General features: G+C 37.2%; 1 protein-coding gene across 3 annotated transcripts in view; it reads right to left on the reverse strand.

Annotated features, from left to right (window-relative positions):
* PKNOX1 (PBX/knotted 1 homeobox 1) overlaps positions 1 to 17,346 on the reverse strand; it is a 39,774-nt gene that overhangs the window by 20,782 nt on the left and 1,646 nt on the right. Inside the window, exons 2-6 of one of the 3 annotated variants that reach the window (XM_062488167.1) lie at positions 8,218 to 8,296; positions 5,050 to 5,153; positions 3,916 to 4,017; positions 1,718 to 1,845; positions 363 to 534 (exon numbers count right to left, since the gene is read on the reverse strand). In XM_062488167.1, coding sequence (XP_062344151.1) covers positions 363 to 534; positions 1,718 to 1,845; positions 3,916 to 3,966 — 351 coding nt within the window. In that variant the 5' untranslated portion in view covers positions 3,967 to 4,017; positions 5,050 to 5,153; positions 8,218 to 8,296. Of the gene's footprint in view, positions 1 to 362; positions 535 to 1,717; positions 1,846 to 3,915; positions 4,018 to 5,049; positions 5,154 to 8,217; positions 8,297 to 9,549; positions 9,569 to 17,346 lie in introns of those variants that run through there. The other 2 variants (XM_062488166.1, XM_062488165.1) reach the window with 2 other exon arrangements.

The raw sequence follows: 17,346 nt of genomic DNA on the forward strand, positions 1-17,346 counted from the left end.
AACTGGAAAAAATCTACATCAATTACATATTTTTGATAAATATGTTAAACACCTGACACTCTAAAATTAATTTTCAGAGTCAATCTGGCTATGGAAAGGATTTGATTCTGTTTGTCTCCAATACATTCATGTCAGCTGAGAATAGGAAACAAATGTGAAGAGCCCAATCTAAATTTACAGATAAAAGGAAAAAGGAGGTCAGAAGGAATTTTTAAAAAAATATTTTTAATCATTAACATAAAGAAGAATCTCTCACAGGCAGAAAAATGTGAGGAAAAATGATAAGGACCAGTTCAGAGATCAGAAATTAAGAAGCTACAAATGTGATGATTCTTTCAGAAATGAAAATAGCCAATACTTACCAAATTATCAGTTTCTGGATCTTCACAGAAAAAAGGTTTTCCTTCTTTCTCCTGCTTCCTTACAAAGTTTTCAATATCTACATCAAAACTGGCAGAAGTTGTGCCTTCCGAGCCTTGCGTAGATTGTTCACATTTTTCAAATAATAATGCTAACAAGGGAAATAGTGGGTGCCTAGGAAAAAAAGTTTAAATACACGAATAAGTATTTTTACTTGCATGAAAATTAAGACATCTAGCTCAGGAAAGCTCACAGTCACTCATGTAAGTGACAAGTTCTGGAAGAGACTGCTAGAGCAAAATAAGATAAAAGTTTATTTTCATTTTGATTTACCACACTCCAGAGGCAAATAAAGTAGTAAAATATGTATATTTTTAATTAAAGAGAATAATCACAAGCAAAAAAGCTCAGACTGTTTAATTCACTGTAATTGAGTAGCACTGAGACAGATTAATACAGCACACTAGAAATGACATTTAGGATTTACAAAGAGGATGAGTGCAGATTTAAATGAAGCCTGATAAAATTGATTTATTCTTCAATATGGGCCATACTTAGAGAACACGAAATAACTTTAAATAATTGATAAGAGTATTCAGGCTGGGCTTAGAGGCCTCCTGTGAAATCATGCTCTGAAGAGAAGATTTTGTTAGCACAAGTCTGTAAATGAATGGATACATCTTTCTGCCTCAAGTTGAGGGGTTTTTGTATTTTGTTTGGTTTTTCCTGTTTTGGTGGTTGGTATTATTTTTGTTTTGGTTTTGTTTGGGTGCAGGGCTTTTTTTTTTTTGTTTTGAAGCTGAAAACCAGTAATAATTTTGTCTTTATAAAGTAATTAATGTGAAAGAACACTTAACCCCATGAAAACTGAGCAAACTGCTTAGCACAGTACTTTTCCCTGAAAAATCTCAAATTTCACTATTCTCAAATAGTGCTCAGTGGATCAATATTTAATTCATTTTGAGCTGGGGAATAGATTGTTATCCCTAAAGAAAAAGGAGTAAAGATTGACCTAATTACAATTAAAGTAAAAAACTATTTATTAAAGATAAAAACTACAACATGACAAACAGTGACCACAGTTTAAAGTCTAAGGTAGCTTTCTAAATTTGGCAGCCACCCTTAGAATATCCTTTAAAACTGCTGAAATTGAAAAATCCCATAAGCTCAGGAGGTTTTTCTTTGGCTGATGACTGACAGTGAAGCCTATCTGGTCTCATTCTTTCCCTTATAAACCATGGAGACAGCCAAGATATCACCTGATTTTAAGCTACTTATTATTTATTTATTAAAAAAACCCCAAATTCTCTACCCTGTCCTTCCCCCTTCAAAAGACAGAACACGAGCTCATCACTACCTGTAAATGGCCTGCTTGTCTGCATCCATTGGAGTCTGAGATTCTACAGGGGCAGGACTCACCCCTTCTGCATCAGTTTCAGAGCAGTTGGGATCTTGTTCAGTTTTTAACTCTGTCACCACTTGCATCTGTAGGAAAAAAAAAAAAAAGTAAGTCTGTAGCCCTGACGTAAAATAAGGGTGCTGTGTTCTAAGGAAATAGCAGTGCAAAGGGCTCCTATATTGCCAGGAGGTTGGTGTGACTTGGCAGTGACACAAGAAGTTGTAGCAGCAACAAACCCCTCTTTTAATCCCTGACACTTTTTTGATGGATAAAGGTCACTTCCAAGTTTTAGCATTTGGCTTTAAAATGGGAATAAGAGATATTAGTAAATGGTTGAAGCGTTTTGTCTCTGACATGGCTATTTTTGGAACAGCCTACAGTACATAGCTCTAAAAAGTTCATGGGAATGTCTGCATAAAAATCCTTTAGGGTGAAATCAATGTAAAGAAAAGTTTATTCTCTTAAGTTTTCTTTCTTATCTTTTACTGTGCATTGTACAAGGGCACTGAAGAAAAGAATCCACTCAGTTTACTTGTCCATTAAAACGCACATTTGTATAAGAACATTTGAAATATTCTGTGTCCCTCCAGTCCCTCAATTATAGCAGCATAACCTCCCATGACCTCTAGCACTCCATTTTACATATTGTAAGAACCAAGCATTTTAGGGCTATCAAACCACAGGAGAAGAGCAGTAACTTCTTCTACACATCCATTTAACACACATTTAAACCATGGAAAAGCAACACTGAACCACAGCTTCACCCAAGCACTTCCTAAATTGCATTAGAAGGCTGGGCACACCTTTGGAGTGCTTTGAAGGTGTTCCATGTGGCTTTTTCCACCACCTCCAGCTAAATATCTTTCGGACTGAAAGGTCTTCCAGGAACCTGAACTGTGAAAATCACAGTTTCCATCCTTCAGCTCAAACTCTTTGGTTTTCTCCCATCTGAGCATCTGCACAAAGACATGAAACCACTGCGATCTTTTCTCTTAATTCTCTTTTATCTCAGATAAGGCACAGACATTGTTCTAGGTATCTCCAGGCAGCCAAAATTAACAGCTGTAGAGACAAAGGCTTCCAGAAGCTATTAGAGAACCTGACTTTAACAGAATTTAATTTATTTCCACATAACAGCTGCAGAAAAATTTGTAGTATTCTTAACAGTCTGGGAGAAACAAAAGTTTTGTGCTTTATTACCTATTGGGGTCAAATCATCTCCTAGAAAAATCAGAAACTAAGAAAATTCAGCATCTCCCACCCAACAGAGCAGCCTTGCCTTGCAGAGAGCTCCCTCAGCAAGCAGAGATGATTTTCAAGCCAGAATGATTAAAAAAAAAAGATGTAACTAATGGACTTATTTCTTGGCTAATGACAGGAAGGAGGAGCAGATTAGAAAGGGATGACTCAAACAAGTGATTCTAAATGTTGGCCATACATCTGCAGAGTTTGAAGGGAGGGAGTGTGATCAGTTAGGGTTCTATCTCCCTAGGAGGAAGAAACAGCTCACTTAAAACTGCAAGTTTTTTGCTGTGGGCCCTTTCCAAACCAGAAAAACAGCAGGCATCTGGATTACCCGTCTACCTTGGACACTGAGAGCTTGAAATACACAACAAGTAGGAAGAAAAAGCTCTCTCCCAATCTATTATTAAAAAAAAACAACCCTATTTTAGTTTCACTGCCACAGAATGGTGTGTATTTGCTGGGGGCATAAAGTCAAATATATAAAGTAGGTGAGAGGACAGAAAGAAATTAGAATTGCAATAAAAGAAACAAACAATAAAACTAAAAATCGGACTGTGTTCAGATGAACATTTTTAGGAGATGTGGGAAGTTGCTGTTTTTTTTCCCCATTGTTGCCATCTGCTGACAGAAGTACTTTTGCTTGGGGCTGACACAGAGTAACAGAAAAATGTGTCTTCAGAGTAGAGGCCACCTCACAACTTGCCTCCAGTTAACAGCATTTTAATTCGGCAATTTGAAGTGTAAATCTACAGCCTGTTGTACAAAAAAGAAACATCATGACCAAATATACATGGCTGTCTTCCATTATTCCAGCTCAAACAATGCCAAAGCAGGCATTAGGGACAAAGTCACTAATTTTTTCCCCTCTTCCGAAGTGTATTTAGATCCTAGAGAAAGGAAAACACACCTACCTGTTGTCCATCTTGATAGTTGTCTATACTTAATGTCTGTGTTGCCATCATGGTTATTAAGACATTAATTGTGTCAAATCATTATAAGCGTGAACAAATATTCTTAAAAGAGGAAAAAAAAGAAAACAGTCAGTTAAAAAAGTGGCCAACCAGAATCCAGTTCTAAAGGCTGAAGAAAAAACAAAGGTAGAAATTCAGATTTATGCACACCTCTCAGACAGTTTATTGACAACAACAGCCACAAATTCAAACAACATATAAATTCAGTTTGGAAATAGAACAGGTTTTATCAGCATAACATTTATTGTATCTTTTTATATTTTTAAGTAGATTTTTTAATGAGAGGCTGAGGTTTTTTGTACTCACAAGATTCAAGTAAGCTTTAGCATTCATTTCTGCACTACTTAGCTGACATTCTAAAGTAATACATAAAATCTAGAAAGGGGCAGGTTTGTGTTTCTGTGCCCTGAAAAGGCTCCCAACACATTGAGCATCACTGTAACTGAAATAATAATAGTTTAAAATTATGAACTAAATGCACAGTGTTAAGGAATATCCTGTTTACTTCTGGGAGTGAATCCCAGATTATCCTAAAGTAGGGTCTGAAACTACTTTCAGAGACCAAGCCTCAAATCACTTCCTGACATCAGGAATTTGCCACCCAAGTCATTTAAGGTTCAACAAAGAAGGGAACAATATCTAACAATTTTTAAACAAGAGGGCCCACGTGATTATAAAGTTCCAAAAGGGACCTAGGAATTCAGAAGTCTCGATTTCAGACACCTTTGATACTTAGGATTTAAACACAACTAAATGCATCATGTTATTTTCTGTAGGCATTAGCTGGAGTTTGGTGCCCAGATGAGTTAAACATTTTTAAGACAAGACATACAGTAATTAAAAAAAAATAAATTAGCAAAGCACCACCACCAGATAGTAATTAGTTGGGTACACTCTATTTCACATTTCATTTCCTTGTCACATTTGCAGCCATTACAACTGAAATCACATAACTCATTAAGCTATTACCAGTAACTATTAACACAGAAATCAATTTTCCTTGACACACAGGAGTCCTAATGTTTAGCTACTATTAAAAAAAATCCATATTAAAAAAGAAGTCAGAGCTCATACCTTGAAAAACATTACATCCAGGTTAATAATTCCAGGTTTTCTGTTCTTTTTCATTTATATCAGTATTGAAGAACTAAGCTTTAAAAATTTTACCAGTTGAAGATCTGAAACAGAATTTTTTTTTTTTCCAATGCGCTCAGTCATTACAAATTTTTCAACTATTTTAAGTCCTTCCCTTATTGCATACTACTACTGCATATGATCATTTTTAAGAGCAATTTTTACATTTCTGGATATTTTCCTCTACAGACTATAACAGTCTCAAGTGAGTGTTTCATTTTGCAAACACAGGACAAATTTCAAGGCTTCCTTCTTTGACAACAGTTTCAGGCACAGAGACAAACCAAACTCCTCAGGAGAAACCTCAAGCCTTACTTTGCATCAAGTTCACTCAGTGTAAATCCTAAGTATGACTGCAATTTTTAAAATCTTTTTTAAACAGCTTCAAAGACAAGAGAAGTTCACCAAGATGATGTAAGCATGGCTTCCTCTACAAACTGCTATCTCTGTTTTTACAGAACGTCAGTATTCTTTGAAACTCCAAAAACATTACTGATTTCTCTGGCAAAAGTAAAAATACAAGGGGAACAACGTAAGTGCATTCACTGATAGAAGTACATCAGATTTAATTTTATTTTTTTTTACAGTTATAAATCATTTAGCTTTAAAAGTTAAATCAGCATTTGCCACAACAAGTGAGATACCTCTCAAAATGCTTTAAGGGAAACATTCTAAAGTATCAGCCCTGTAATAATTTGCCTGATGTTTAAACATTTATTTTCTTTCTTAAATGGCAGCTGACAGGCAGTGCAAGTGCCTGTCTATATTGATAGAGTGAACAGGCACATAGAAAATGCTGCTTTTCTTCCTTCTCAAAAGGCATAAATTTAATTTATGACTGTGGCAACCAAAGCATGGACCAGAGTAGCCTCAAAATAAAAGCAGAACAGTTGAAACGATGAACAAAGAAAGACAGCAAACACTATTTAATGATTATTTTAAAGCTAAGTGCCACAGAAAACACTGCTAAAGAAATTGTACGACTGTGAGAGAAAGATTAAATTCTTAAGCAAAAATGAGAAAATAAAAGAGTTGTAGAAGAGGAAGAAAGGTTTAAGAGTCCACAGGGACATAAGATCATTTTTGTGGCATGAAGAAAAACCTGGAGAGGGAAACCACAAAGATAATACATGTAAACTGGTAAAGACAGTAGGACATGGTAAGAATTTTTGGAGAACAAGACAAGCTGGGCTAACCCCTCCTCCCAGATTTCCATAATGAAGAGACGTTCCACATCTGGAAGGCCCTCGAGCTACACAAAAGAAGAAAGGAGGTGCACAGCTTTGAGCTAGGTCCATAGATTGTTTCATCTAGAAGGACTTTTGCCATATTTTCTCCCAAGGGGGTGACTGGAAAGAATTCTACATGGGTATATCCTTTATTTCTCACAAAAGCTTCCCCTCTGACTTATAATTACAGTAGAAAAAGATTAAGCTATTAGGCAAGATAGGAACTGAGGAGATTTAGTGAAGACAACCACTGCAAATCAAGAAGAACAAATTTAGCTAATCACAAGCTTAAATTGAGGCAATTAACTGAGGAATTACTTCTGTTCACTAAAAAGAATCATTTCCTCATTACTCAGTAGAGGCAAGAAACAAACTATGTTAAACTTTAAGAAAAGTAACTGAGGAGGAATTTACAGATTTGGTTTTTATAACCTCATTTGGGATGCAGCACCCAGGGCTCTTAGCAGGCAGAGCCTCAGCAGATGCTCAGCTGCAAGACAGCCACGGGGCTGCTATCGCTCCCAGATGTTTATCACTGCCACAGCTAATTACTTCCACAGCTCCTCCACACACGGATGGTTTCTGATCCTTTTTACATCCAGTCAGCCAGGCTGGTTCAGGCCTCTCCCAGCTAAAGGTGGCTATGATGGAAAGCAGCTGACTTGGTCCGAAGTGGTTGTGGTGCACTCGGACAACCCCTGCTCCTGGCTGACCCACTCATGTGGCAATTTCTGGCTCGTGTGTGTGGATTCTCAGCTCACAGCAGGACCATCTCCAACCAGCACACTCTACCTCAGGACACAGGGTATTTGGGTATCTGAGATGGACCAAAGAATACATGACCTCTGGACATCTTAGCTTTCAAAATGCCAATTATTCTCTGTGAAAGAAATTGAGAGCAGAGGGAAAACTGTGTGTTTGTGTTACATTCGAGAACTTACAAATAACAAAAGTAACCTGAGGGTGAGTCTGCAGGTCTGCTTCACAACAGAATAGAACCAACTCTCATTTTATTTATTTTGAAAGCAAAACGTGTGGAAAACCCAAGAAAAAACTTAAGGTCGTGCAACTGGAAGCTAATGCATGACCTGCAGTCACAAACTCCACTGATACCCGTGGCAAAAGGGAATTCATAAAAGATCATGGTCTACAAAGCAAAGGGGAAGAAAAAGGGAAGCCTTTTATAAAATGAGGTATGAAGAGAAAATGTAAAGCAGAAAGGAAGCTACATGAAGAGGGGTAATCATAATTAGAAATGTTGGGACTTTGTGCAAGTGGAGTATGTAAGAGAAGAGATTAAATATGAGCTGAAACATACACACAAAGTGATCACTTCACATTCATCACTCCATTCCTCATTTGTTCCACTTACTCCTTCATAATTAAGGGCACAGGGACCACCCAGTAACCTTAACAGAAGGTGCAAGTGAGCTGCTGGAGATCAGTGGTATCATTTTTAACATACACAAGCTACAACAGATGTTTGTAAGAGATATAAATAGTTATGCTTCGGGCTACAACCTAACCACCAGCCCTCTTAGGGCTGTGACAGAACTACCCAACAGACTTGTTAACAAGTAATCATTCCTTCTAATTTTCCCTCGAACATATTTCTTTGAAGTCCTTCAGAGAGAAATGCATGACTGGCAGATTGGGCAGGCTTTGTTCATTCTTACTTAACATTAGTCCTGGCACTCCCTATGTAACATTAGATTCTTACATTCACACACCAAGCTAAAAAGAAACAAAAATCAATTCTCTTTGACACATGAAAAGCAACTAGAACTGGCTTCCTTTTCAACAATACAGGATGATCTTTATTTCCAGGGCACTCTTTTCTAAAGAAGATAAAAATATTGGCCATGAGAAAGCTGCTCACCCCTTTCCTTCAATGAGCTGAAGACATTATTTTGTTCCGGGCAGAGATCCCACTGAAGATCAACGTGGAAGACAGAAACCTAAAAACCAACAGAGAAATAGTCAGAAGAAAACACCATAGAACACACATTCTAAGACTCAACATGATTTTTTTAAAAAAAATTTCTTATTATGCGGCTCCCTCATCAAGTTTTAACGACCAGACAGGAATTTATTTGCATGTTTTGCAAATTCTGTATTGTTAATAATCTCTAATCACACCCATTATTCCACACTTGAACTTCTTATCCCATTATTTGATCATTCCCTCATCTTATTCCACTCATTCCCTACATTCACCTTTGTCTCTGCTGACACCTCTAACAGAAGGCTCCATTTGGATAATAACTCCCTCACTGCTCAACCTTCATATTTTACTCTTTGGCTTGGTGTCTATCTGCCAAGACTAGACAAGACACATCCCAAAAATAAAACCATGAAATGCAAATAGGAATAACTCACCACTGTTGTGAAAATTTAGCATGAAATCAAGAAAGGTGAGAGATTTTTCCCCCCATTTAAATCTCCTTCGTAATCATTTGACTACAATCCATGGTAAAATCAAAGCATGATGCTACAAACGGGCCATTGTTAGGATCCTGTGTTCTGTGAAGACAGGTTCTGCTACAGGATTATTCAGCAATTTTTAAAAGCTTTCCAAAAATTACCACTTAAAATTACCTTAATTACATTTAATAGCACCCATTTGATATACTGAAGCTACTTTTAAAAGTAGTAAGGATTGTGAAAGCAAAGTAGCAAAGACTGTGAAAACATACCTAGAAAACACAACTGCTGAAAAGCATTAAAAAACCATCTCAGGGGAAGTTCCAGACACTAAGGTTGCACAGAGGCCACCAGAAATTAAATGATGGCTAAAACGCAGCTGAGATCTTGAATCTGATTATCTCTGTTTCTCACACAGACAAAATTCACAATAAGAACCAGAGAGAAAGTAACTCCAACACTTTTGAAAGCAAGATGAAGTTGCTCTTTGAATTGGTCTTTACATTTATTAAAATCTATGCATGTGTTGTTTTCCAAGAAGTGATGGTTTTCAGACAAGTTCACAGAAAAACAAAATGTGAAGTGCCACTCAATCTAGATGCCACCTCTGGTTCATGAAACCTGGTTTCAAACAGAGCAGGGAAGGTATCTGAGGAGTTTTAAGGAAGTTTAAATTTCAGTCATTGGTTAGAGACTGTACACAGAGCAAGAAGGAGTTTCAGACCAAAGTGATATGCCTGGTCTTGATGCTTCAAGGAGCAGATGGCACATTAAAAGTTCTTACCACTTTTCCTTAAACTGTCAAAGATCTATGTCTTCAGAAAATGTGCTCCTCTCATTTTTGCAGCTTCTTAATTCTGTTCTGAGGACAGTGTAACCCTCTTACTCCCTTCTTCACACGCCATGCATTTTGTATTCATTCTCACTCCCATTTACTGGGCTACTTTCAAATAAATGACTTCTCACTATTCATGGTATCTTCAGAACGGAGGTCACTGACAGATAAATCGGGATACATAAATAGATAAATTATCCATTCCTTGTCTCTGGTCAGACGTAAAGGGGACTATTGCAAATCTGAAAATCAAATCCTGCACCTCCATTCAGAAATAACTGCAGCCAAGAACTGATGGGGCCACTGCTGCCAGATCTGGTTGGTCAAATATTCAGTGTGTGAAGAGGAAGCCCTTGCCTGCAAAGCCTTCAGCCAAAAGTCTGGAAATAGCAAATTTCTAGACAGCTTATGAGATATTGGGGGGCAAGAACAAAGAGGTGCTACAGAAATGCAGGCCTGGGTGAAAGATGCTGCAGAGGGAAGGATGTGGCTGAAAAGGAGCCAGAGGATATTGCAGTGATTTTGCCCTCTTCAAAGAGACACTGGACAACATTTGGTACTGCTGTCTATCCTAACATGTATCAGACAAGAGAGATTTGAGCTTGCAGAGGATGTCTTCTTGCACATTTCAGTGAGGGCAAGCAGAGGGAACAGATACACCTGCTACGGGGGGAGACAACACCAAGGCACTGTGGAGTCATAACCTGGACTTGCTCTTGCCAATTTTTGTTTTCCTTTTATTCCTCTGGCAGACAAGCCTTAAAGTAATGCCATCAATAATAATAATAATAAAAACTGTAATATGTTCATGCAATATGTAAAATGTAATAAAAATACCTAACTGTGAAACCAAAACAAAGGGCAACTTGCTTGGTCTCTCAGAAAGTGAATCACCACTGAGGTTTTAACTACAAAGTAAAATAGGAACTTGTTCATTCAAGCACTGAAGAAGCCTCATTTGAGTCATCCTCTCATTCTGTATTTCAGACTGCAGGAAGCAAAGACCTATGTGTACATTCACATGTACATTAAGATCTATATATCTTTTATAGAGTCAAATAATGATAGCAATAATTGATTCAAATAATGAAGCAGTAAGTAGAGCACACATGCAAACATGCAGGATTCATTCCACCTTTGCTGCAGTCCATCTCCATCTTCACTGACCTGCCCACACAGAGTCATTCACAGAAATTAAACAAATCAATATGAAGTTGATGCAGGCAAGTTTATTAAAACTGTGCTGAATGAGAACGTTCTCATTCAGCACCAAGGTGGCTTTCATTTCCTCTGTCTTATGTACTTAAAAAGTACAGTCATTATTTAGAATATTATACTTTTAAGAAAGACAATGTTCCTGTTCAGGAACATAATACCAGCCTCGGGGAGCTCCATCACACAGATACAGCCACTCAGTTACTCTACAACAGTTATGCTGTCAATTGCCCTGGGAGTCAAGCCCTAAAAAGCCACAAAACCAATTTCTGACTGCAGTAAAACGAGTTTTGTGTCACTTGGTTCCCTTTATTGTTTGGTGGTGCAATAGAGTTATTTATATGTTAATCTTGATGAATATGAATGACATTTTAAAAATGAATGCAAATTATACTTGAAGAAACTGAAAATTAAAAAATAAATTAAAATCCACAACTAAAGTTGAATTTCTGCAGAAATACAGGCTACACTCCAAGCTACCATTAACCTTTCTTTACATGTAGGATTTTGAACATACATGCTGTGTAATAGTGACTTTATTCAGCATGAGTTCTACAACAGGGTATCTACTGCTTTGTTGTCCCATTAATCTTTCACAGCATCCACTTTTCATATCCCTCCATCTCAGATCTTAACAATCTATGCAAAGTATTCATACCACAGACCACCTCCCAAGCACCACCACATACTGTCACACAGCATGACCAACAACAAACCATCTCATGAAACTATTTGTGCTCCTTTAGCAACTCACTCTTTGTTTAAACTGCTTTTGGCACATTTAATTCTATAAATTTTCCTATTTGCAAGTACCAAATTAAAAATATATATATAAAACGTGGCACTTTATAAGCTAAAATTGCATATGCAGTTAACTGATAAAATGAATATTAAGGATGCATAGATCACAGGAATTCCTCCAGGCACAACAAGAGAAATAAAACTAAGGGGATCTGGGTCTTGTGAAGAACTCCAGCTCCTAATTCTGCACACATCCTTGGTGTGTACAGCAGCATATTTCTAGGGAAAGGTGCATAATCATGGGTCACATTCCTGATTCCATGTCATCCTCAATTTACCACGGACCCTCTTAACAAGGATGAGGAATTCTGCCCAATCCAGTTATAAAGTGATGTATGCCAGGTATCCCACCCCCAGGTAGCTCTTGGAATTCCAGAAGGAAATCCTCAGCTTGCTCTCCTACCTTCTGCAAAACAGAATCCTCATTCTTCTGACTATGGAAAGATCCTCAAATTCAAGGAACTTCCTGCAGCATCTCATTTCTCCTACTCAATTCACACTGTAATTTGACCCTGCTTTATTAGCCCCATAAAGTAATAGTAAGGAATTTAGGGGACTAAACAGCAATTTTGGCAAGAGAAAAACAAAACTTGGGGGAAAGGAAACCTCCCTCTTTAATTATCCCAAGACTCTTGAGGGATTAGGGTATGAGGGAGCAAAACTATTTCCCATCACTCCCTCATCCACTGCCAATATTCACATAATAAATGAAGATTGCTTTTTTTTTTCTATATTCTTAATACTAAACACAGAAGGACTTTATGGGTCCAACATGAGAACCCTCACACATATTTACTGTTACAGGACAGAGATGGATTTTCTTGCCCTCAGTTTTTACCCAATGTGCTTTCATAACACGTTGGACCCAAAAACCAGGAAGATGGTGTCACATCTGCCTTGCCACTCTCATGACAAGAGGGTTGTGTACATCCCAGAGGATGCATACCAGCACTTCCATAGCTGGAACTGATCCTGTACAACTCCTGCTTACTGATATTTAATTACTTTTAAAAACTAAATTTCATTAAAAACAAAACAAAAAAAACAAAACAAAACAAACAAAAAAAAAGCCCCCAGTAAACAGAAAAAAAAAAAAAGTGAGAACTCCACGACCCTTCCCATTTACTGGCATTCCCCACATGGATAAACAGGGGTACTTATGTCCTAAACACAAATCCAACCCTCTGCCACTGAAGCCTTTGGAATATCCATACAAGCACATCCCAAATTTCTTACTTCTGGAGACACTCATGGAACCATCTCCTTCCAGGCAAATTAAACCAAAGCAACAGGAAATCCTATTTTAATCATGATTTGCATCAGCACCCAATAAACTATGACTGAAATGAATCTTGTTTTGTGTTTATGCTTTGTGGTTTCATAAAGAAGACACAGAATAACCACCAGTCTCTCTGCCTTTATTGCTATTGAATATTTTACAATGTGAGCAGTTTGTGTAAGCATATGTTACGTTTTCCAACATTTTTATTATAAAACCATAAAAGTTTCCAATTATTCTAAGAAGGCATGAATTCCTGATGCCATTGAAGTAGAGTTGAAGGGTGAACAGGAGTTTCATTTAAATAATAAATGCATTTAAAATGGACTTTGGATGTTGAATGAGTAAGAAAATGCCCTCTCCACATTTTTGGCATTTAAACAATTCATCAAGATCAAGATGTTCCCTTATGAATTATTTCACTTTTATACCTTTTATGATTTCTCGAATTAATGGATACCCCATTAATGAATCAAGTATTAACTTGGACTAGCAAAAAAAACTGAAAGTGACACAAAATCCTGGTCCTCCAACCCTCTGTAAAATCCAATTCCAAACCATCACTAACTTATCCAGAATCTTCCTTGTTTTGACTAACATCTGGTCAGACCTGAACAACTAACTTTGTTTTCGTACTAAGATTAGGTCTTAAAATTAAATTAATTATTTTTAAAATGAGGATTAAATAAAAACTCTTCCTTTACTGCTCCACTCTTGTTTCCCACCTCTCCCAAACACAAGTCTCCATCCTTCCAGGAGTTATGACTGCTGCCTAAGTGCCTAAGGAATATTCAGGTAATTTAGATAATAAATATTTGCCCAGTACCATATAAACCAGATTTTCCAAGAGGTTATGGTCTGTTGAAGTTTCTCAAGGAACAGCCATATGCTCCATGTGAATACTTATTCTCCTTTCCCCTTTGCAACACTAAAATCCACAACTCAACTGCTGATATGCTCTTAAATAAGAATTCTGCCTTTCTTATAAATTAACATATTTAATTTCTCTTAGAGTCATTCTCAAGATGCTGAGTCATTTTAAAGTTGGCAGAATAACCCTGCTCAAACATATTAATCATGGCAAATTTCAGTAAGACTAAGAATTAAACTACTGATATCAACACCTCAAAATAATACTAATAATTAAAAAGACATCCAGATAATCTTCCTTTTGGTATTGCTATGATCATAGGCTAGACCACATAAAAATGGGCTAGAAAACATAAATTAAGTGATCACAGACTGATCCAGAAGTTCTTTAGTTACAAATACATACAACACAGCACACACATTCTCATTTCCCTGTTCTCCAGGCATGTTAAACACATGTAAAGATGCAATTTCTGTTCTCTAATTGCCTCTGTTTCCTTGGAATAGAAAAGGCTTGCAGTTTATTTTTCAGCAAGTATGATAATATCCTTTTCCCTTTGCTTTGTTTGTTGTGTAACTCATAAAAACCCAAGCAGGATGTGAAGTACAGCCACACTTCCTAGCTTCTTCTGCCCTCAAGAAAAAACATAGGCAATTCCAAAACCTCACCAATAAAACAAAAATGGGAATTTGGAGGTTTAAAAGAAATGGATCCCCCTTTCAGTATATCAGAAGTAAGCTGTCATATTCTACATTTTTTTTTGCCTGAATTTCCCATCAGCTGCAGATCCCTGGGCACAGCAGAGCAAGGGACAGCCTGTGATCATCACACTCAGCTCCCATTTTCAAAAATCACCTTTTGACTCTCTGTGTACTTAAACAGCCCTCAGGTTTAACAGTAAATACCTCTTTTGTACACCTAGGTACCAAAAAATGAGAACACCATGGCCTGGGGCAGCTGCCACATCAAACCCCAAACAATGTGAACCTGTGAAGGATGAGAACCAACCATGCGAGAAGAACATCTAAGTTTTATTTCCCTTTCTAGCACCAACTTCTGCCTCTCAGTGCCACACATGACATGGTATCCCCTCACTGCTGGCAAGGGAACCAAATCACTGCCAAGTTACCAACTTCATAAAAACGTGCCACAGCTCCATAATAACAAAATTGGCATTTCCAGATCCGTGGTGCCATTATTTTGTTTTCTACCCCTTCCCCCCAGTTCTACCCAATGAATCCTGTGTTCCACAGCTCTGGCATGAAATCACCTCAGTGAACAAAGCGAAGAACCTGCTACAAGTGTGAATATTTCAGTGTTCAATTCCCTTGGGGAGACATAAAAAGGTCTGGGTAAAAGATTTTGGCAACATCTGGCATCAAATAAGCCAATGAAAGAACTCAATCAGCAGCTTTTTCTCCGTGCTCGTGGAATCCTCTTGCTTAGAAAAGCAGTGAGTTGTTTTATATTTTGTACAGCACTGAGCTGTGGCAAAATAAACCCTCTGAGACTTCTCATTTTTAAACCTACAGACTCTTTGAACAGGTGAGAAGTGAAGTACCCAGCTGCTGCTGCAAGGGAAGTAACATTTGCAACATTTTTAATTTCACACAAAAAATTGCATTTGGTCTTACTTAGACCAAAATAAAAATATTAATCTCCTTTACTGTAAGCTTTCACATATGTGCCAGTTTTGCAGAGGCAACATTTGGCTCCCAGACCACAACATAATATTCTGAAATACGATTTGGACTGCTTCATTCAGGACATTAACATGGCCATTAGAACAAGCAGTTCCACTGCCACAGTGGTGGTGGTTCTGTGATTATTCACCCTCGGCCACTAATACAGGGCTTAATTTCACCAAAGAGTTACTGTTTTCCAGGAAATTGAATTGCTCCTGCACACTCCCAAACTTGGTAGCAATCAGAATTATTAGGGCTTTATTAGAGCATTGCATTTACAGCACAGAAAAATACAGCTGGAAAGCAAAATTCTGAAGAAGGAATAACAGCTTCCAGAAGACTAACCATGTAATAAGATTAAAATATTTAAAATAAATTAAATTTACTTTTCATTCATTCTAAACTCCTTTCAGTCCTATTATAGAAGACTGCAAGGATTTAGTTTTAAAACACTGTTTTTATTTAACCCAAATATTACAAATTGTATTAAGAGTATTTGTATTAAGATCAAAGCTGTAAGTACTTAATACCAGCTTGACTTTTAACATGCCGAAGTGAAATTTCCAAATAAAAACTCAAATCCCCACCAACCCTAACAACAACAATGTACTCAAAATATGAAGAATTGCTGGGTTTTTTATCAGCACATGGGAAATGGTTACCAAAAAAAAAAAAAAATCAGCCTGGCAAAAACACATAAGCACAGATTTAAAAAATGCATGGCCCAAACCCACAATAAGTGAGAAGGGAGATCAATGAGAAATGATCTGAGCCTCCAAAATCTCAGTGTAGCACAACAGCCCCTACTTTACCCTGCAACTTTCCATATTCACCCTGTGACTGAATGACACTGAGCTCTGCCTTTCACCACTGAACTGGAGAGTATGTAAAGAAAACACAGTAAAACCTATTATGAAGTTTTCCTGTGGATACTTTAATTATGAGATGACAAGAAAATAAGTCAAGTGGCAACAGTCAAGAGCAAAAATACACTGCATAGTTCATAAAATAAACTGAAGATAGAACATACATGAGAAAAATAATTATTTTGAATAGATTATGTGAAATGTTTGGGGGATTTTTTCCTTCAGAAAGCTTTGAAAACTTGAATGTAATGATTCTATATGTAATTACACACAGACTTGGAAAAGGATAAATCTGCAATTTTACTTGGTAGAAAATTCACTCAAAATGCATTTGCTGTTGCTTGATACTGTAGCAATGTCAGTGTCTGGAAATACACGTAAGGATGGATTTCTGATACAATCAAAATTTGTTTCCTGCTTCAGTGTAAGCCATAAAATTCACACATGCAGCTAACGGGGACTGACCAGGACTCCATCCAGCTGCAGAAGCCATCTCACTTCAGCCACACATACAAATACAGTTAAAGGAATATAACCCCATAGCACAGGCAGCCCATAAACAGATTATATCCTACAGAGGACAGGGAACAACCTGTGAGCACATTCACAGTATGGAGAACAAGATTATGTCGCTGTCCTAAGCCATAGTTGTTACAATTCTCATTAAACAATCTACACTAGTGAAATTTTATACAAGAGCACACTCCAGAATAAAATTAGGAACCAACTAAATGGACATCATGTTTTTAGTAAAAACTAATAAAGGACTTTTTTAGTTTAAAAAAAAAACGAAATTGAGATATTTAGCATACTTTGAGAGCGACCTACAGCTCCTTGCTCTCCTCCACAGGATCTTGGCCCAAGTGTTTTCTAACATCCAGAACATAATGCTCATGTTCCCTGTTCTTGGGATCTGTTTAATGGAATGCACACAACCTATTCCAAAGAGGGGCAAGGACAAAAAAACGAATCTTGTGTGGGCAGCTCTCAAGCACAAGAATTTAAAAGGAAAAAAAAGAAAAAAAAAAAAGG

The sequence above is a fragment of the Cinclus cinclus genome, chromosome 2 (genome assembly GCF_963662255.1).
Source record: "Cinclus cinclus chromosome 2, bCinCin1.1, whole genome shotgun sequence".
Classification (NCBI taxonomy): domain Eukaryota; kingdom Metazoa; phylum Chordata; class Aves; order Passeriformes; family Cinclidae; genus Cinclus; species Cinclus cinclus.